This window comes from Parasteatoda tepidariorum, chromosome 5 (genome assembly GCF_982258835.1).
Source record: "Parasteatoda tepidariorum strain Cologne lab strain chromosome 5, Ptep-v5.0, whole genome shotgun sequence".
NCBI classification, from domain to species: Eukaryota; Metazoa; Arthropoda; class Arachnida; order Araneae; family Theridiidae; genus Parasteatoda; species Parasteatoda tepidariorum.
This window is the reverse complement of record NC_141759.1, coordinates 91,757,041-91,780,308: the sequence shown is the minus strand read 5'-3', so window position 1 is coordinate 91,780,308 and position 23,268 is coordinate 91,757,041. Positions and strand designations below refer to the sequence as shown.

Genomic DNA, 23,268 nt, shown 5'->3' with positions numbered 1-23,268 from the left:
TTTAGAAATAGTGGTGGATAAAAATCAACTAAATTGAATTTATTAAACTAAGAATCACAATTGATAAACTACCACTTTAAAATATATATTTGCTGTCCGGAGCAAGTTGGCATCTCTGTAGATCTTAGTACCCGCCCAGCAAGGGGCTCTAACTTATAACTATAGCGACTTTTATGCACGAACGATGACCTTGTGTGTTTAAAATATATTATTTTTAATTTTATATTTGAAGTGGTAGTAACATGAATGTGTTAGTATTTTTATCTTACAAAATTGAATTACTATCACAACATGTAACCCAGCAATATTCTTTAAAATTATTAAGTGTTACCATAACCTGCCAACTTTTAATCTTTACGAAATGATTTTCCCTACTAGAGGTAAAATGAAAATTGAATTACTCTAACAAGGAAAAATAACTTCTTCATATTGTTCAGATGAAATTTGGAAAATTAAAAAATAAATGAGAGCATAAATTTCACTACCACTTTAAATGTTAAATTTAAACTATTAATATTTACAACAATGCTTCAATTTTATTAAAATTACAACTAAGTTAAAAGCACTGGGTTAACGGGATGCGGCATTCTCATGCATTTCGAACGAAAAATTACGAAACCTGTTAGCATTTTTTTTTATCTCTTGCAATGACTTTTATCCATTGATCGAGGTAATGGTAAATATATATTGAAGTCTATTTTCTTCAGAAGCGTTGAAATATTAAAATTCTCTCTACGGATATGCGTCAATTTGACGCGATCGTAATTTAGACAAAATTTTGAGTAAACATGCAAACATCACATCAATAATAAATAGGAATGTACCGACAATACTGTTACGATACTTACTGACGATAAACAATTGTTGCCGATAAGCAATAATAGAAAGAACAAACACAAAATGTCAATTGATGCCAGATTTTGAAGGTTTCAGTTGCTTTGTTCGAGTATTGAAAAATAAAATACTAGAATATTTCATAAATATATATCTCGTATTTTCATTTTTTTTCTTATAGTATATAATTGCATTGCTTTCTAAGTGCAGAGATGCCAACTGCTCCAGACGCGCCAAAGTATAAAAAACGGTAAATAACTACTAAGTAAATTTTGCAATTAAAAAGTGGTCAATTATATAAGCCTACGCATTGTTTAGAAATAGTGGTGTATAAAAATCTATTTAAATTGAATTTATTAAACCAAGAATCACATTTGATAAACTACCACTTTTTTAAATATATAATTGCTGTCGGGAGCAAATTGGACCTCTGTAAGTGCTATTATGTGTATTCGTATAGACGGGTATATGAGAAACGTCCGTAAACCTAGTGTTTTAGAACTAATCGCTCGGGTCATTTGAGCGATTTCTTAAATATTTGAGGACTTGCAATAGATTATTTCAAAAAAATTGAGCAATTTGAAAAATTTATACCATTTAAAATAAATAATTTTAGTGGTAGCCAAACATTTTTTTCAATTGATTTTATTTAATTGTTATTGATATATTATTATTGAAAAACCACACAATTGCGAGACATTTTAACCCTCAACTCGTTAACTATATTTATAGGCATATAAGAACTATATTTATAGGTACATAGAGATAGGTATATAAGAAACGTCCGTAGACCTAGTGTTAATAAACATTAAAATAACAAATTTCCTAGCATCTGTTTTATGGCCAATTGTTAAGTTACTACTTATCTTAGATCTGACCACTTTTCTCAGAAACGTGCTAAAAACTGTGTTAATCCGGCTTCATCAAAATTTATTGCAACATAACTTTATTCCTTTGGCGTCAGTCTTTGAGGACTTTTTAAAACAAATAGAGATTGGTAGGATAATTCTTAATTTTTAGAAAAAAAAGAAATTTGTGTCACTACAAATACACTACAATATATTATTTTTATAAATATCCTAATATCATTCTATATGCATTAGTTTGCTATTTTTTAAGTATAAATACTCAATTCGCAAGGAATATTTGAAAAACTGTTCTCTTTTGTGTGAAATTGTGTCCTACAAATTAAAGGGCAATACAAGCTATTAAAACACATCTAATAGTTTTATCAACCTCTTGGTAAAGAAATGAGTTTAATCAACTAAAGTAACTTACAATGCCAACTCTTCCGAATTTTGCGGAAAATTTTATTTTTAATATAATAATAAAACTTCAACATTCGTTTGTTTTAATCAATTTATTTTAAATTTGTTTTGATCACCATTGCATTCGAATAGTTTCATCATACTTGAAACATACCTCCTAGTTATCTTATTGTGCTGGGTTACATGTGGTTATGGAATAGATACCTGATAGTTATTGGAAGCCGAATTCGAGCAAGGTCGGACTCTTGCCTGATCCGTGTCATTCAAAGGTGATGCTCTACTGATGTCCTCTTCCCCCTTGTGATGCCGGTTATGTTGAATTGATGCTGATTATCCTGAAATTTACAAGGTGAGTGATACTGATTTTGATCTCGTCAGATTCTGGAGTCGGGACAGATAATACTGTCAACTAGCCATTTTGATGTCTGGATTTTGAGCCCGCTATTTTGTTTTTTCAAGTCATGCCGTATCATAAAACAGCTCGTGGTGGAAAGGTCTCATTCTCTGGTCGTAATTCACCGTCGCATTGCAAAGAATCCACGTCATTAGAAGAAATCATTGCTATCTGTGGGATATCAAAAAAATACTTTCCACCAGTTGAACATGAACATATTGACGGTCTCGTAGAGTTTTACACTCAGTTTGATACAGAGGAGCTGATTCGTTTAGATAAATTATTTAGCAAACTGCTTATTCAAATAAGATCAAGTTACCCTGGAGACTACGAATACTCATACTTCCTAAAACTGACAAATGCAGCTTATCACGTCAGATGGAAGAGGAAAATTCAAGCAGAAGAAAACAAGGAGATGAATAAAAAATCCATTCAAGTCGAATCAATAATGACTGAAACTAATCCAAGCACTGGCGACATAACCATGGAAAATAAAGATGAAATCCTGAATACAACACCAAATACAGAAACTGACACGGACATCAATATTAACAATAATACAGAACCACCAGCAAAGAAAAGAAAAAAGAAGAAGAAAAAGCAAAATGCAGTCAAAACAATTGTAGATAACTCTACAATCATGTCTACAAACAGCTGTCCTTCTTCTTCTAGCCAACATAACTCAACACATGACGTCACTATCTTGCCGACAACAAAACCTAAGGAGGATACCGACAAAGTACGGGATCCACCCAGCAAACCTGAAATAACACCGCAAGCTAGATTTATTAAGGTTTTGGTCCGTGGCCTGCCAGTGGACTTTGATACATATGCCATCAATACAAAATTACAGAAAAACAATGTTGAAACCTTTAAAATAGTGCAGTTTAAGAAGGGAATGGGAGAGGCCTATCGGCTCCTTCCACTCTTTCTCATAATCCAAACATCAACGGCGAATCACCAAAGAATATTCGAAATCAACAACATACAGCAAATTCCGATCAAAATCGAAAGATTTCGAGGAGGTCGAGGACCTACACAATGTTACAACTGCCAAAATTATGGACATACGCAAAGCCACTGCAATGCGCCTGCAAGGTGTGTAAAATGCGCTGAAAACCACAGGTCTTATGAATGCAACAAAGACAGAACAACACCTCCAAAATGCTGTAATTGTTACAAAAACCACACAGCCAACTATACTGGGTGCGAGACCCGCCCCAGCAGAAGGAGCCCTCGAGCAACATCAAATTCTACGCCTAAACTTGCTCACCGATTAGTGTCATTAATCAAAGAATTACAGGAATTGCTCAAAAATGAAGAAGTGCTACTTCTTCTGCGGGATATCATCGGGGAAACATCTCAATCACAGTGAGTTCCATTTTTATTTCCAAGACTCTCAAGTTAAATTCACTGAACTTTTCACAGTAGACTTTTACTTATGTTAAATTAAATTACATCAAATTTTATTTTCTGAAAATATAGCCAATTAATGCATATGTATTTATCAACTTATGCATGTTAAATTCTTTTGCAAATTCTATTGTTTTAAGGAACAATATTTCTCTAATAAAATATATTTACTGCATTTTCTCCAAATATGTTATTTTATCATGAATCAAGGTATAATTTATCTATATTCATCAATTATGTTCTTCATTTTTCAAAAATCTATTATTGTACATATCAAATCATGTTATATATGATATAGATATGATATGATATAGATACATGTTATATATGATACTAGGAGGCTCCGCCCCCTGCTCGCTAACGCTCGCCAACCCCCGAGAATTGCTACGCAATCCTATGTGGATCACGCCGTGAACCATGGCTCGCTGCGCTCGCTCGCCAATGAACACAATGTTCTAGCACACAGATATAGTATATTATCATCAAAGACATAGTATTTTATCATCAAAGACATAGTATTGTACTTATGTAGAAGAATTCTATCAATGTTCTTATTGGCTTTTAAGAAAGTATATTAGCTATTTAGATTGTACATGGTGAAAAAATCAAAACATTAGCTAAATGAGAAACATATTAGCAAAATAAATTATCAAATATTGCAGTTACTCGCCTAAATTCAACTAAATGTGTATAATAAATTAGTTAATGATAGAAATTCTGAAAGTTTTAGAAAAAAATTTTATCAATTAAAAATATAAACTTTAAACCCTAACTTTTCCTTGTGAGATAATAACCCTCAAAAAGTCTTTCATTTTCAAGAACACAAAAATTTGTTTTATCGCCAAATGAAATATTTTTTGGTGATCAGCATTATTGAAATTAATTTCTATATTAATTAACATTTGTAATAAAGTACATAGGATTTTAGAACAAAATAAGGATGTTTTACATACAATAAATTAAAATGCATGGCTGTTAGCATTACCCGAGAAATATCACGTGGGGGTCGCCATGCTGCATTTCTAATCGGGGAGTTTTGATTTTGGCAGTTCCCCTTACCTACTGCCAATAGAAGTTTCAATTAAATTTTTTCCAAAAAACATTTTTTTCTGCAAAGCTCTAAGAAATTAACACTAAGCATTTAGAATTACTTTGAAAACACAATTATTGATTTGGCATCTTGGAGTAATTACTGAAAGGCTGTCAAATGACTTATTGTCCATGACTAAAAACTTGTTCAGTCAATACTAAACTGATTTTCTCAAAAGTCTGACCTTGTGACTTATTTATAGTCATGGAGAAGGCCAGTCTAATTAATTCCTAATTGGGTATAATATAGCCTACGTCACAGTTTGTGTTGTTCCTACTAAATTTAGCCCATGAACGGCATTTTCTGCGAGCCCAACTTCAAGCCACAAATAAACAAACGAAGTGTTCGATCGTTTAAATAGCTGCTCGCCAGATTTTATTGCATTATAAAGAAAAGTTATTGAAACTAAATACAACTAAATAAACAACAACAACTAAAACAAATAACAACAACTACTAATAACAATAACTAAATAAACAACAACTAAATTCCATTCGTTTAGCATTGCGTCATATGTTGTTCCTTCTAAATCGAAGTAGTTGTGTTTTTTTCATATTACACCCAATTGAGTTTAAATTAAATATTATCATGTTTTTAGGGCATGAATCTGAATTGAACAACCTGATAATGCTCACTCTGGTTATTGTTTCCGTTTTTAAAAACGCTATAAGTTGAGCCACCTCATGTGACATTTGCCATGTGACATTTTTAGCAGCAATCATTGGTCGTTTTTCTAACGTTGCCATTCGGTGAGTTGCAATGAGGCTTTTTTTTGGTGCCGTGTAAGAGAAATATATATATAGATAGTATAAGCAAACATACTCAGATAAATCGGGAGTATGTTTGCTTCCACTCTAATTTTAATTGGTATTTCATTACCATTAGAAGAAAAACAATTTTTTTTTTGAAGAGGAAGTTGGCAGGAGAGATTTTATTAACCCCTTGGGGACGGGTGATTCAGAAAAGCATTCGTACAAAATCAGAATCAAGTTGTAATTAAATAAAAAACAGTAACTGAAATGTAGTCGTTGCTAATTTGACAGATTTACTTTGCTTTTACTTTAAATATTGTTTGTTTAATCATATATATAATCAATGTTAATTCAAAGTATAACGAAATAGTTTTATTTTGAACAAAGCAATGGTGAATTAAATAAATCAAACAATTATAACTCCGCCCACAAATAAACTGCTAAATAATTACTTTGATTACCAGTTTTATCTTTTTACCCCGGTTGATTCGGTTTTATGCTGGCACGTATTTGTGACAGTCGGCGCGAAAGGGTTAAAGATTTGTAATGTAAAACTGGCTGTCATAATTCGTCCTCATCACTGCAAACACATTTACCTTAACTTATTCGAAATTTTTGCGATCAGAGCTTAATAAAGTGGTAGCAAAACAACTTCGTTTCCGCTGTTTTTCAAAAAAAATCATCCATTTGTGATCACCACAAATGTAAATGATTTAGTGTGTATGTAATCAGTATGACAATCGATACCGTAATTATTTTTAAATTGAGCATTTATTATATCTTGACTACCACTTATTTAAAATTTTAAACTGTAACAGCTGTATTACATTTCATCGAGCTAAGTACGGTATCTATATTAAAGATTAACATCTATCTCATCAAGAGATAGTTTTTAAGCATGAAGGAAAATTTAACGGGCATATGCATGTCATTGAAATTGAAAAAATGTAATACAAAATGTACTATATTCTTACTGGTAGAATTAAAAAAATGTACAATGTTTTTAATTTGCTACATATAGTAATGAAATTTGTATATATTAAATGCGATCCATAAATCGAACTTATATCTAACAAGCAATTAATTAAAAACTTTTACACGAAAAAAGTAATAACATTGATCTAATTAACTCAGAATATGTGATGAGGTGTCGTTAGCTTGGTAAATTGATAACTCCCACGTTACTAAAACTTATTAATATATAAATATATTGCCCAGAAAGATATAAAAACACTGTTTCCAAGATAAAATTCTCTTTTCTTCATCTATCCACCAGAACGTAACGTTCTCATCATAACTTAAAATATTGTCTGCAGTTATTGACTAGCATGAACTCACCGCTCTGAAAATTAGTGATTGAGTCCTAGAACGTGAAGATCCGATCATTAGATCAAAAGTAACTCAGGTTGTTCTTTTTTTTTTCTTCATTTCGGGCAATATACATCACAACCAACGGCCAATTAAGACAAATACGGGTTTTAAACTCAACGAAATTTCCGGGCTATAATAAAGTCGTGGCTGCTCAGGGAATAGAGCATTCGCCCTCAAATGAGGTGAGTCGGGTTCGAATCCCAGAAATGACTAGTCGATTTGAATTCCGCACCCGGCTTGCTCTGACTACAGTGCTGACGTAAAATATCCTCAAGGGTAGGCGAATTATGGATTAGAGTGCCCTGGCCGTCAAGCTAACCGTGGGAGGTTCTCGTGGCCTTCCTCTCCATGTAACGCAAAATACGGGTTGATTCCATCAAAAAGTTCTCCGTGGAGGCAGCATTTCTTCCAATACTTGATCCAGAAGTTCCCTTGTCTTCCAGATTGGGTTTAAAATTACAAGGTTGTGGAGTTAAATATTTGTCGTCTTAAACCCAAAATTGGGTCGGCTGTTCAACGACGGTAGTAAAAAAAAATCTTTAGGGTCTTAATAGAAATACTAAAAATTTATTATTTTTTAGAACGGCTTGATTTTATCAAGATGAGGAAAAAATATTGTTATTAACCCTTTCGCGCCGACTGTCACAAATACATGCCAGCATAAACCGCATTAACCAGGGTAAAAAGATAAAACTGGTAATCAAAGTAATTCTTTAGCAGTTTATTTGTGGGCGGAGTTATAATTGTTTGATTTATTTAATTCACCATTATTTTGTTCAAAATAAAACTATTTAGTTATACTTCGAATTAACATTGATTATATACATAATTAGACTAACAATAATTAAAGTAAAAGCAAAGAAAGTCTGTCAAATTAGCAACGACTACATTTAAGTATCCGTTTTTTATTTAATTACAACTAGATTCTGATTTTGTACGAATGTGCTTTTCTGAATCACCCGTCCCCAAGGGGTTAATATCGAATAAATATTAATTACAATACAACTCAAATATATTTAATATATTTGAAATAAATATTGTATATTTTTACCCACTGGCAAAGTCTTAATTTTAAAAGTCTTTAAATTTCATGGCGTCCACACATTTTTCAACTGTGTTCAAGAGTAATAGTAAACAGTGCGCATGCGTCGTCCTTGCATGCGTTGCTATGGCGACCGCTGCTGTTTTTCTTTTTATTTTCCCTATCAGGCATTTTTAATGTATTTGCATAATAATAATTTAAGGTATTTTTATTTTCTTTTTGTTATTAACGCATAATTACTGTCTTGACCGTGATTTTAATATAAATATGAATGCTGAAGAAGGAAAAGTATTTTGTGACGTCATGATACACGTACATGGGCAGGATTTGAAAATCAATCCGACGACAAACATCAATTGAGACAGTTTTTGCAACTGGTTTGAAATGTTGTGGCGTTTAACGGAGTCAATCCAGAAAGACAAAGCATTTGACCAATGGGTAGCCAGCGAACGTAATAAGGCAATCACAACTTTTTTGTTGATTTCGTTTTTTAAGGAGTTCTTTTCAGATTTGAAAAATAATGAGATGAGAAATAATTTTTACTGTTTCTTACTAATTTTTGAGACTTACGAGCCTTAGGTCCAGCCCTATTGGGCGTGGGCGATAATCAAACCCGTATAACAATCTCTGTAATTGTCTTACATGCATAGAAAAAGTTCTACTTTTTTTTTTAAAAAAAAAAAACTTATGTATGTACTTCCTGATAAATTTATTTTTGTTTTATCTTACAAATAGAATAAAAAACAGTTTTGTTAGAGTTTCGAAGTGAAGAAAAAAAAACACATTTCTGAAAACAAATTAAGCCTTACATTTTTTGACATGTTTCTATTTAAAGATGAATTACCGCACGCTACTGTCACACGCAAGTTTCCCTTTCATCCAACGTTTTTTTAAGATAATCGATAAGATAATCGAAATCAATTTTCATTCCACGCTTCGTTGTCTCAAAATAGAAGCAGAATTGAAAAAAGTGATTAGGCATTTCCTAGCTCGAAATGCTTGTTGATCTCTTAATACAAATATCTGGTCATTGCAAAAGTTCTTGCCCGACTTGATATCGATTAAATACCATACATTCTCGTAAAACAGTATTTATTCATCAGCAATATAGTTGTTACTGTGAATGACCAAAATCAAGAGAATGCCGACATTCACCGCTGAATGTCACATAGTCGCTTTGGTGAATGTCCCATATATTTGTTATATCCGATTTGATATTAATTTGTTCGCTGATATTATTATATTCATTTGATACTTTAATATCTGCTGAAGATAGATTAGGAGAAACATCAGTATTCAGAATACGGGTTAAGTCGATACTGTCATTTGACTTCAAAAAAAAATTGATGTAGGACATACCGGGCAGTGGCACTTAACTAAACCTAGTATATATTTCGGTCATTTACCAAAGCGATGATGTGATGGTCAACATTCACTGGTAGAAGTTGACAATCACCATTTTCGCTCATTCACAGTAACATATGCATCACCTTTTTTAATGGCTTTTTCTTAAAAGCTTTAGCATTTTTTTCCATAAAAACTACAAGGTTTTTCTTCAACGAGAATTTTGCCTTTCAATGTTTCACGATTTTACAGAGTTTGTCACGTGAGACATGACTTGTGTTGAAAAGAGGCAAAAAGTTATGCTAAAGAAATAGTTTTTTTACTACTAGCTAATAATTTCTACGACCACCAAAACTGTATAAAGATCTATTACATTTTTCTTGATATCAACTGCTAAGACGTTTATCAGATTTTTTATTAGCACTAGGTTTACGGGACGCGTTATTTTGACGCATTTCGAATTTTATAAGGAAAATTACAAAACCCGTTTGAATTTTTATTTTATCTCTTGTAATGACTTTTTATCCATTGATCGAGGTAAATATATACTGAAGTCTATTTTCTTCAAAAGCGTTGAAATATTGAAATTCTCTTTGTGGTATACCCATCTCTACGGATATGCGTCAATTTGACGCGATCGTAATTTAGACAATTTAAGTAAACATGCAAACATCACATCAATAATAAATAGGAATGTACCGACAATACTTCGATCCGTTATCCGATATCGTTATCTCAAATGAAACAAACAATAAACGCGGAGATGGGTATATAAGAAACGTCCGTAAACCTAGTGTTAAATAAGCTCTTATAAAAGATTCGCTAAAAATGATTATGTGATTTGGTAGTTAAATTCATTTTAATTTCCTCCGTTAACCCCTTGGGGACGGGTGATTCAGAAAAGCATTCGTACAAAATCAGAATCAAGTTGTAATTAAATAAAAAACGATAACTTAAATGTAGTCGTTGCTAATTTGACAGACTTACTTTGCTTTTACTTTAATTATTGTTAGTTTAATCGTATATATAATCACTGTTAGTTCAAAGTATAACTAAATAGTTTTATTTTGAACAAAGTAATGGTGAATTAAATAAATCAAACAATTATAACTCCGCCCACAAATAAACTGCTAAAGAATTAATTTGATTACCAGTTTTATCTTTTTACCCTGATTGATACGGTTTTGTGCTGGCACGTATTTGTGACAGTCGGCGCGCAATGGGTTAAACCGATTTATGAATTTTTGACGCTAGTTTCTTGCCAATCTTAATTTTACTTCCTTTTAAGTAAAATATTTGAACACTAGAAAAATTCTTATGGAAAAATCGGTTAAGTAAACGGCTTTGCACATTAAATCCCTAAACTTAATTTGTTTTTAAAAACTAAAAAAAGGAACCACCAAAAATGCAAAAGTATTTATCCTACTCCTTAGCTGCCAACTTTTACGGATAGACTATTTTCTCATACTTTTAAGTACAAAAAAGAACTATTTTTCATGAGTTTTTTTTTTTAAATCAAAAACTCAATATTAAAGAAGATACTAGCTAATACTGCTCCTTTTCCCGAAAGTATATTTTTATTCGATAATAATAACAAAATTTATGTTTTGATAATTCATTTAGAGTTAATATAATTGAAATAAAGCAATTGTGACCATCAATACGTGTATAAATAATTGAAACATTTATATTGAAGGTTTCTATGTGGTTTTTGGTTCCAGTAAAACCTTTTCGTTAACAATTATCACCGCACTTATAACTTTCCTACGAATACAAAAAACTGCAAATACCGGCTGCAAAAACCATTCAAAGAAAAAAATGCAAACTTTTTTCGCTTTATCCTTTGCAATTCAGCGTTTAACATGTTCACGCCGGGAAAAGTGAAAATACTAGTGCGAGAAAAAAAGAAAATACTGGTGGAGGAACTATTTCTATATTAGATAATATTCGGGAGGAGTTAATCTATTCTCAACAATAACAATTCACTGTAAGGAAATTTATCTCAGCGAAGTAGCAATTCAATATAAAAATTGTATCCGCTAAAACAATTGGTAGTTATGGATTTTTATTATTCCCGGAAAAAAAAACTAAAAATTGAAATTTATTGTTACCAGTTTTTACTCTGGTGCGCTGCCAAGATGAGAACACTAGAAAAATTTAGCAAATTTAGAAAAGCAAATTTAGAAAATAAATTTTAATTCTCTAAATTTAAAAAGAAACGAAACGCAAATAGATGAACCTTCCCTTCAAAGGCTTTAAAAAGAAATAAATACAGTAATTACTAGCAGCTATGAAATAACATTCAAAGTTAAAATTTACAAAAATTAAAAACAAAATTGCATAATTGTTTCACTATTTATGTCTCCTAAAATTCTTCGTTTATTCAAATTTAAATGATCGATTTAAATACTTTCAATTCAAAATAAAACGAAACGCAAATGCATACATCAAAAGAACCTTCCTTTCAAAGGTTTTCAACTAAGTAAATACAGTAATTACTAGCAACTGAAAGACCATTTCAATTGAAATTTACAAAACTAAAAACTAAATTTCATAATTGTTTCACTACTTTGTGTCCTAAAATTCAGCGTTTAATCAAATCTAGATGATCGATTTAAATACTTTCATAATAAAACGAAACGCAAATGCATACATTGGAAGAGCCTTCTCTTTAAAGATTTTTAACGAACAAAAGTAGTTACAGTAATTACTAGCAACTATGAAAGGCCATTCAAAGTGAAATTTACAAAATTTAAAAACAAAATTGCACAGTTGTTTCACTACTTTGTCTCCTAAAATTCAGCGTTTAATCAAATTTTGCTGATAAAGTTAAGTACTTCCAATTCAAAAACAAGCGAAACGCAATTGCATACATCTGAAGAACCTTCCCTTCAGAGGTCTTAAACAAGCGTAAATTTAGTAATTACTAAGAGCTATAAAAGGACATTCAAAGTTAAATTTACAAAATTAAAAAACAAAATTGTATAACTGTTCCGCTACTTTTTCTTTTAAAATTAAGGGTTTAATCAAATTTTGCTGATAAAGTTAAGTACTTCCAATTCAAAAACAAGCGAAACGCAATTGCATACATCTGAAGAACCTTCCCTTCAAAGGTTTTCAACAAAAAGAGTAGATACAGTGACATTATTTGTCCGTCAAAGAATTGCACGAAAGGCTATATCAGAATTGATCTTTATTCTAATTATAAATGTCAATGCTTGTTCATGAATATCAGAATAGAAAGGACCCATAGTTATAAATGTGGTTAAAATGACCGCTTTGAAAAACGCAACATCCTTCATTCTCGCGTGTTTACATTACCTCGACTGTATTTTCAAGTCAGGATGTTCATATTATGCACTAAAAACATAATAAAGCATCCTTTGAGTCAAGTAAAAAAAAGCGAATAATATTACAGCACATTGAAATTGCAAATTGAGTAGTAAACCTGATAACTATTATTGGTTTTTTTTGCAGAAGTAAAAGAAATTCATGCATCGAAACGAAGTATGAAAATTTAACAGTATACTGTTTAAAAAAAAAAAAAAATAAATAAAAAAAAAAAATAAAAAAACAAGACAGTGTGTTACTTAGCTGAAATAATTGGATCCCGATTTTTAACTTGGGATTACTAGACAATTAACAGTCAAACCCCGCTATAGTGAACCAAGGGACCGAAATTTTGGGTTCACTATAACCGGGAGTTCACTATATCCGTTACTCAGGCAATTTCACTAATGGTTCCCAAACTCCTCCCTTTTATTACATTAAATTCATATAAAAGACAGAAAAATATTATGTAGTAGCAAAAAATGTGTTATTTTTCATCACTCTTCGTCTTGCGTACAAATAAAAATTAGTAATCTTTAGCTGATGAGCAATCCTCAACATCAGACATGGAAACACTTCCCGAATCTCAGATAATTTTTCCTGAATTTCTGTTATTCCTCTTTTTAAACCTGTCTAACCTGCCATTCGAGCACATAAAAGTAGTTTCTATAGATGGTTTCAAAAATCGGTATATGTATTTATTTTGAAGTAGAAATTTCATAATTATTACAAAGAAAATGGGGGGGGGGGGGAATCAGTCGAAGACAGAAAAAAGTTCATTATATCCAACTTCCTCACTTTTTTGGTTCACTATATCCACTAAAAATAACATTATACGTGTATAGCAAGGCACGGGACCGAGCATTTTGTTCACTATATCCGGAAGTTCACAATAAGTCGTGTGCTCTATAGCGGGGTTTGACTGTATATGGAAAATTGCGGAAACTAAAAACGTACCAACGAGAACCAGGACAACAAGGTCACCGCATTACTTAAGTGATGTTTACTGTCGCAACGGATGAAATTAAAATGAAACGATTAGTTAAATCAGGGCTTCCAACTGCTACGATTTTTGCAAATTATTTTATTGAGTGGTAAATAATCAAAAACTAAAGCTAACAGAAACATTGGTAATTTTGCCAGCAATTTAAAAGCCTCATGATGAGAGGACTTGATTAGAAGGGCATTCATATAAACTTTCAAATCATTTACAAGTGGTGATGCGAAAAATAAATTTAAATCAAATTTAGGAAAGAAAGAAGCAATTCTTTAAAGCACAAACTTAGCCATTAGAAGAAATTTTTCCAGAGAGCGCGGAAAATTGGCAGGCATAATTAAATTAGCGATTAAATGCTTATGAAAGTAAGAGAAGAATGAAAGGATTAGTTTTTTTTTATATTTTTATTTTTTTAATCTAATTTAATTATTAGTAAGCAAATATGTATCGCATAATAATTTATATGAACTTTCGCATCAATCATATGTAACGGAAAATAACTTTAAATTATATTTTACTAAACAAAGGATCATACATTAAAACGTAAAATTTTCTACTACTCGAAAAGATTTGCCCACAAAGCGTCGAAAGTTGGCAGCCCAGTTATTGTTCTCCAAATCGTTTGACAACGTTGCTGCATTCCAGAAAATTATAAAATCTGGTAACCAAAATATCGCAGAAACTAAACGTTTTATTTATTTACTGTGAAACAAAAATATTTGTACATTATACAATTGTTTTGTAGATGACAAACTGAATTCCTAAAATAATTGTGCAGTTAAAGCATATAAAATTTACAATAACCTCATAAAACATTTATTACCAACTTTTTTTTAGACAGCCCCATTTGAAAAGTTCGAAAAATATTTTTAATAACAAAATAACTGCCGTTGCATTGTTTTACAGTGTAATTTGAAATTAAATACTTCAATTTGTGCAATAATGGAAAAGCAATTCAAAAATTAAAATATGCATCTCGTGTCCAGCTACCAAATACACAGCAGGACTGAAAGCTTATATATATCAAGACGAAAAGAGCGAAAACTGATACTTTTTGTCATGTATGTTTCTTAGTCTAATTTCAAGAAGAATGGGAAAAGGGCCGTAAGGCCTCAGACGCTCAGTTCCACTACAGCGAACGAATGAACGAGCAAAAACTGATATGAAAAATATTTCATTCGAGAACTTTTTTTTTTCAAGAATAGAATATCTGTAACTACTAAGATTTTCTTTATAACTATAGCATAAATCTGCTTCTTTAAAATAATAAATTTTCTTTGAAATGCTTCATTTCGGAAAAAAAAGTAAATATCGATGAATTATTGAATTATTTTCACATATTAGCGTGGGAAATAACTTTGATGAATCAAATTTACAAAACAAAAAAAAAGCCGTACATAAACGTTCGACTCGCACCAATCGCAATGGTGACGTAAAATATCCTCGGCGGTGGTGAGTTTCAGTTCTCTGGCTGTCAGGCTAACCGTGGGAGATTTGAGATCTTAACGGTTTTCTTTTCCATATAGTGCAAATTAGGGTTACTTTTCCACGAGGGTAAATTTCTCCCAATACTTGATTCAGGAGGATCTTAGTAAATTGCTAGACTGCGAATATATATATATATATATATATATATATATATATATATATATATATATATATATATATATATAGTTGAACCTCGCTAACTCGAACCTCGATTTCACGAATTTTTCGGTATCTCGAAGAAAAAAATATTCCGTTCAAATTTCCTATACACTCAACGTTAAAAAAACCTTGATTTCTCGAATATTTTTTTTCTAATCCCTCGATAACTTGAATTTTTTTTCCATATAAAATAGTGTAGATTTTTTTCCTGAAAATAAAAAAATATTCCAAGAACAATTTTAAGAATAGAAAACTAATTCTCATAATCATAACCAATTCTCAAACAATCACTTTCTTCTGTGGACACTGTAAGGAGATTTATTGAGAGGCAGCCGAATATGTCAGAGGAGGCATTTAAAGCTATAGTCCACTTCGAAAGTGTTATAGACAAACTTTTTACACATCGCTAAAGCAAACAACAATTGAAAAGTGTAAAAAGTGTTTTTAGAATAAATATGGAATAGTAAATAAGTTACGTAAAGAGCAATTTTCTTTATTCTGCCATCGATAACATACGATTTTCGATAATTCGAATTTTCGGTACCTCGAATTTTTTCTCCTCTTCCTTCAAGTTCGAGATATCGAGGTTTGACTGTGTATATATATATATATATATATATATATATATATATATATATATATATATATATATATATATATATATATATCATATTGAGAATCATATTGAGATGATAACTACCGATATAGAAAATATAACTGTCTATCATAAATAAACGATAACAGTATTCATAAATTATCATACAGTATTCAAATCTTCTCTTTTGTGGAATGCAGGAACGGAAGCAACTCTTGACCAGTCATTCAAGAAGATAAAAAGAAAAGAAAGAGGAAATAAATTTGAAATAAAGTAAATAATATTCGTAGATTCGTGGTCAAGCAAATGGAACGAATGTGGAAGACCTTGCTGTGGGTGGGTTGTTGACGTGCTTATTCTTTAGTCTGAAAGAAGAAGAAGAAAAAACATAACAAAGCTCAAGATTTGTTGACCTTTAACTTTAGTTTTTAATCGCTTTCCTAACAAATCTGTTTGGAAAAAAATAACGCGGAATATCATCATATTTTTTATTCTATTTTAAAATATAAAGAACTGAAAAAGAAAACACAATATTTTTGCATACTCTCCAACTACTACGCATTTTCCGTAGTGCTAGTATGCCAATAAATTATGCTCGCTACTAGATCTTAATGGAATCACGTGGGAAATGTTTGGACGAGGGAAGTTGGGGCGAAAGCGTAAACAAGCAGAATTTTTTTAATACAGATATTTTAAGCGAATGACTTCAACTTTCATAGAAAAAAACTGATTTATGACAAGAATCTGCATATTATTAGCATCAGGTTTGATGAGAGGCAGCAAATAGGGAACCTAATCAACGCCTCCCGTAATTGTAAGCTTCCTCACTGTTGATATTTTTCAAATTGTAACGTTTTTATAAAATTACTTAAAACGATATTTTTTTCCAAAACACATTGAAGAAAATTTCTGTCACAACATATCTTGAAAAGAATTCTTAAAATATCAATGATAATAACAATTAAAAGCATACATTAATCAAAAGCAATTCAGTTTATTATCTATTTCAGTTTATAAGAAAAATTATTAGTAAATAAACATTTAAAATTGTCATATTAGTAATTGATTATATTTAAAATCCAGAAAACAATGTAAGGAAAATATATAATCTCCAGAGATGCCAACATGCTCCGGACAGTGAATATTTATTTTCAGATGGTAGTTTATTAATTGTGATTCTTGGATTAATAAATTCAATTTATTAGATTTTCAAACCTTTTGAAAAGTAAGCAAAATTAGTCAAATATTTGCAAAATTTAGTTTGTAGTTATTTACCGTTTTTTAAGTTATTTTGGTGCGTCCGGAGCAGTTGGCATCAATGAATCTCATCATCAGCTCACACGATTATATCCGCAAAAAAGGGTGCTTTCTAATATTTTATAAATATAGCTAAAGCAAAATATATAAATACAATAGTGTGAATATATGCGTAGTAAATAAAACATATTTTTATTATTTTTCTTAATTTTCGTCGTTAATCTTCATTGTTTTATTCCTTTTTGTCTCTTTATTTTGTTTATACCTTTCAAGCGCTGAACTTACATTTTTTTTCTTTTGTAGAGCTTACAACTTTCATCTCTTCATAACCTCTTCACAGAATCAGAAAAATTCATACTTTTAGGATCAAATAATACAGGTAAGCTTATGCTTGTGAATATTTCACCACTTTGGACAATAAGAATTTTAAAAATCAACTAAATAAAATTCAAATGATTCAAAACTAAACGTTTAATGAATAATAAGAATTCATATAACAATTCAAGAAAAATAAATCGAACTCGTTCAATCCTTCCTAATCCCAACAACACCTCCATAAAACAAGCAACAGTCACACAGAGCAAAAAAGGTTTAGTTATGTTTGGGAAATATTTACTACTTAGCGAAAATATTAAAAGAAAAAAAAATCTTTTTAATTAATTGATATTCCGTTAATTGACTCCTTTTCTACAGTCTTCAGCAAAATGTTATGAACTGCCTTACAAAGTCTTTAAAATGCTCAATGAAAACAAATTTTATGTAAATATATTATAATGTTAAAACAAAGAGTACAAAATTTAAAATATAAGATTTAAAAAGACTTTTTTTTGAAATTTTGTTACGGTGAACTAATTTATTGATTACTTTACTTATAAATCGATATCAAAATATCAGCGGAAGAGTTTATTAATTGACTTTTTATTCAGTTTCCTAAATTTAATTTAATTTAATTTTCTAGATTTAACAACCTTTTATAGTTGTCAATAAGCATAAAATAGTAATTTTCGTGCCAAATTTTCAAAATACAGTCGGACTTCTATTTAACGAACTTTCCTTTTGCGAATTTCGCTATTTTTCGATTTTTTCTCGAGGAACCAAGAACATCTTGGAAATTTTTTCATTAAGTAACCTCCAAATAGCGAAGTGAGTTTTCTATTTAACGAACTTTTCTTTGAGAACGACTTTTTTCCTATTTCACAAAATATTTCAGACTATTTCAAACTTGTTAATGCAATTTGTGGAGGAAATAACCTTGTATTGATTTTCGCAGCCACTAACCTTTCAGAGAAAGCAATAAAATCCCTTTCCCTTTTTGTTTGCATTTCATACAGGAACTTTATCTTTTTTTAGATGAAAATGTATGTAGCATGATAGTGTAACACTGGATAATATTTTGTTCTACTCTTTATTTCCATGCAGATTTCTTTTATGACTAAGATTTCTAAAATAAACAGCAGATAAAAATTTGCAATTGCTATTTTAATTATGTCAAGTCTTTATGAATTTAAAATCTGTTTTGTGTTGTTTAAGTACTTAAAATGATGATTTTCTATTTAACGAATTTTTAATATAGCGAACATTTTTTTCCGGATGTAGCGACTTCGTTAAATAGAGGTCCGACAGTATTTGTGTGCATTTTTTTAGAATGCTGAATGCCATACGTTGATGGTCATAAGTATGCATGCAATTAAAAATGAAAGGTTTCAACAAAACTTAAAAGGAAATCACTAATGGTAAACTCATGAAACAAGTTTGCATGACTTAACATCATTCCATTTTTTTTTTTAACTTTTAGTGAATTTTACTTGGAACAGTGTTTTTTACTTGACAAACCTTTAACCTTACTCTTCTACGTGACCCTGGAATCGAGTCCAAACACCCTTATAAAATTGTGTTACAAGTGTAGGGCATTGTAGACATGTCCATTCAAGTAGGGCAGTCCAATGAATGACTTTCCGCAGGAAATGCACAATTCGACCCCCCCCCTATTTGCGCACGCATCGTTACATGAAAAGGAAACTTTGAAAATTGCATGGGTGGAGTACTGTCGCAATATGTCCACCCCATCAATTCGAAACTCGACTTGAAATAATGGGTGTTGAATGCTCTTATTCGTTTGCATATGAAATATAGCACGACAGCAAAAAAACGTTCGAGAATGAAAATGAAAGTGAACTTCACACAAAATGCCAACAACAATAACAATTTATAAATTACTTATAATACATAGTAAGTTTAATATTGTTTGATTATGAAAGCGTTTTTTGCGGAATTATGAAATAATGGGATGTGATGTTACTGGTCTTCGTCTAGTTAGAAACTTTTTCGTACCTGTCGATAGACAAAGGTACCTAAAAGGTACTACAGGTTATTGCAACGAAAAAAAAGTTTTTTAAGTCAAGCATCAAAAGTAGACCAATTTTAGTTACAAAAAAAGACTCGTTCATCCGTCATCACGTTATCCGTTTAGCAATTTACCTTCCACCTGCTTATGAAACAAAATTTTCCCTTAAGGATAGGAATAAAAGTTACTATAAATATACTTTTTATCTAGAAAAGATTCAGAGTCATGATTCTGTGAATTCATAAATTACTGGTCATGATTCTGAGAAATTTATAAATTATTTACAATACATATAGTATATTTAATATTATTCGTAAATGTTAATATAAATTTTCCTTTTATTTAGACAAGATTCTGAGACATGATTCTTTTAATTCATAAATTATTGGTCATGATTCTGGGAATTCATAAAATATTTATATGTATAGTATATTTAATTTTTTTGTAAATGTTACTATAAATATACTTTTTATCAAGAAAAGATTCCTAGTCATGATTCTGTGAATTCATTAAATACTTATACATAGTATATTTAGATTTGTTTGTAAATGTTACTATAAATATACTTTTAATATAGAAAAGATTCTAAGTCATAATTCTGTGAATTCATGAACTACCGGTCATGATTCTGAAAAATTCATAAATTACTTGCAATACATATAGTATATTTAATATTATTTGTAAATGTTACAATAAATATAGTTTTTATTTAGAAAAGATTCTGGGCCATTATTCTGTTAGCTCATTAATTATTGGTCATGATTCTGGGAATTCATAAATTACTTATATATAAAGTATATTTAACTTTGTTTGTAAATGTTACCATATACTTTTTATCTAGAAAGATTTCTGAGTCATGATTCTGCGAATTCATAAGTTACTGGTCATGATTCTAGAAATTCATAAAATACTTATGGATATAGTATATTTAATTTTGTTTGTAAATGTTACTATAAATATACTTTTTATTTAGAAAAGATTCTAGGCCATGATTTTGTTAGTTCATTAATTATTGATCATGATTCTGGGAATTCATAAATTACTTATGCATATAGTATATTTAACTTTGTTAGTAAATGTTACTATAAATATACTTTTTATCAAGAAAGGATTCTGAGTCGTGATTCTGCGAAATCATAAATTACTGGTCATGATTCTAGGAATTCATAAAATACTTATACATATAGTACATTTAATTTTGTTTGTAAATGTTACTATAAATATACTTTTTATGTAGAAAAGATTCTGAGCCATGATTCTGAGAATTCATAATTTCATATTACTTATTTATTCATGTATTTAAAAAGATCATTTTTCAAATATAATGCATTTATTTAAAAAGATTTGAGCGCCAATCCTTTTGCATATTTTATTCTCTATTTTACAAAAAGAAAATATTTAGAGATTAAAGCCTGAGTTCAAATGTATTTTTCACGCATTATCACATAATTTCTATTACGAAAAATGTGCTGGTGACAAAACATGAGCGCTTAATCCTTAAAAGCAACCACTAATGCGAAACCAATGTCATGCAATGGTCATTTTAGGCTAGTCAAAAAGAAGATTAGTGCGAGACATTAAAGTAGAATTAAAGTTGGTCAGTTGTTGAATCCTTTATGGTTTTGATTAAGAGAGATATGGTGAGGTTATTGCCCTTTCTGCTTCAATATTTGAGGTTTGAATGAAACTTAGGTTTTTATATTGTGTTAAAAAATTACAGAAGCGATGTGTATTAAAAAGTATTTCGTTAGATTTGCTCTGGTCGTATCATATTCCATTTTTGGGACGCCCTTTTGTTATAAATTCTTTTACGAGCAAAAATTTATCCTTTAAAAAATTACTTAAGATTGGTGCTCCGCTTCATGCAAGGAATTATTAAAAGGAATGTAGAATTAAAAGTTTAAGCACGCGAAATTATGATTAATTTCGCCAATACTTAAGAGGAGGCAACATCACGGGAGAATTTTTTCATCAAAAAATTCGCTTTCGTCTTCACAACTAGTTTAAAATATAGATGAAATGAGTGCAGGCACAGCTAGAGTAAGTCATGAAAATTCAAAGACTAAAATTTAATTTCCAAAATATCAAGCTAAAAACAAATTATGAGAGGATGACTTAGGCTTACGCAAGGAGGAAAATTCTATTCCAATAATTTATTTACATTTAGATTCTTTTTAAAAATTTTTCAGAGGGAGTTCACCATCCAATGAGGTGAACCGGGTTTGAATCCCAGTGATGGCTATACGATCCGAATCCCTCATCCAACTTTCACCGACCACAGTCCTGACCTAAAATATCCCCAGTTGTAGACGGATCTCGGGTTAGAATCTCTTTGCCGTCAGGCAGATCGTGAGAGGTTTTCCTCTCAATGTAACGGAAATGCTGGTCAGTTCCATCAAAAAGTCCTCCATGAAGGCAAATTTCTCCCAATACTTGATTCAGAAGTTCCCTTGTCTTCTGGGTTTTGTTCAAATTCAAAGGACTGTGGAGTTGAACATTAGTAGGTGTAAACCCAAAAAATTGGGATAGCTGTTCAACGACGGTTGAAAAATAAAACATAAAAGGGAACTCCTGGATCAATCATTGGGACAAACTAGCCTTCGTGGAGGACTTTTTGATGGAAATAACCTGCATTAGAGTCAGATGGAGTGGAAAACCTCCCACGGTTAGCGTGACGGCAAGGAGACTTTCACCCATGATCCGTCTTCCACTGAGGATATTTCACGCCAGCACTGGAGTCGATGCAAGCCGGATGCGGAATTCGCATCGATCAGCCATCGCTGGGATCGAACCCCGGTTCACCTCATTGGAAGGCGAACGCTCTATCCCCTGAGCCATCGCAGCTCGTTCTCTACAACTTGAAAAAAATTTTCGTACAACCCTGAAATATCGAGGATATACTTATCCAGATTATTGAAGTGAAACTTCTAATGCGACTTCCAACAAGGTTGCGTTAAACGTTCAACGCAACGATAAACAAAACAAAACATTAATGACATGAAAAAGTCGTTTGGTTGCCTAGCAATCAGCTAGAGTTGCAGTTATTACATCAGCAGACGATTTAAAACAATTATTCAAACTAACTGTTTATTGATGACGGAACATCTTTATTGCCACTATCCACCGCAGGTTCACAAGCTCTGGCAGACGTTACTGGTGAAGAAATTGATTATTGTGAGCGGCCTGTGATCCTTGCAGGAGATTTTAATGTGAATTTCTCGTTACCTGAAGCTGAAACATTATTAACCTTCCTTAAAGACAAATCTGGATTGGAAATGATAAATGGTAGGAATGATCCAGCAGGGGTAACTACCATTGATGCAGTTTTTGCAAGAAATATTGAAAAAATAGAACTCAAACATTTCGTATCTTACTTTAGTTATCATAATCCCATTGTAAATGTTATAGTTTTGGATATTTCTCCACTCGAAAATGATAGTTACAATTGTGAATTGTAAGCAATGTTAATAAAGTTTGTCTTAAAGAAACAATATGATTTCACTAAAAATCAATTTCTACCCCTTCCTATTTTCATTTCCACGTTACGAAGTTTCACTTCTTCCGCGCGGAGGGACTCCACGCACCATTTT

At 31.1% G+C, this 23,268-nt stretch overlaps 1 protein-coding gene across 1 annotated transcript in view; it reads left to right on the top strand.

Moving 5' to 3' along the window:
- Positions 1-23,268, top strand: part of LOC107439526 (A disintegrin and metalloproteinase with thrombospondin motifs adt-2) — a 109,611-nt gene that overhangs the window by 24,086 nt on the left and 62,257 nt on the right. Inside the window, exon 2 of the mRNA XM_087164522.1 lies at positions 17,638-17,713. Within this exon, the coding sequence (XP_087020648.1) occupies positions 17,638-17,713 (76 nt within the window). The remainder of the gene's footprint in view (positions 1-17,637; positions 17,714-23,268) is intronic.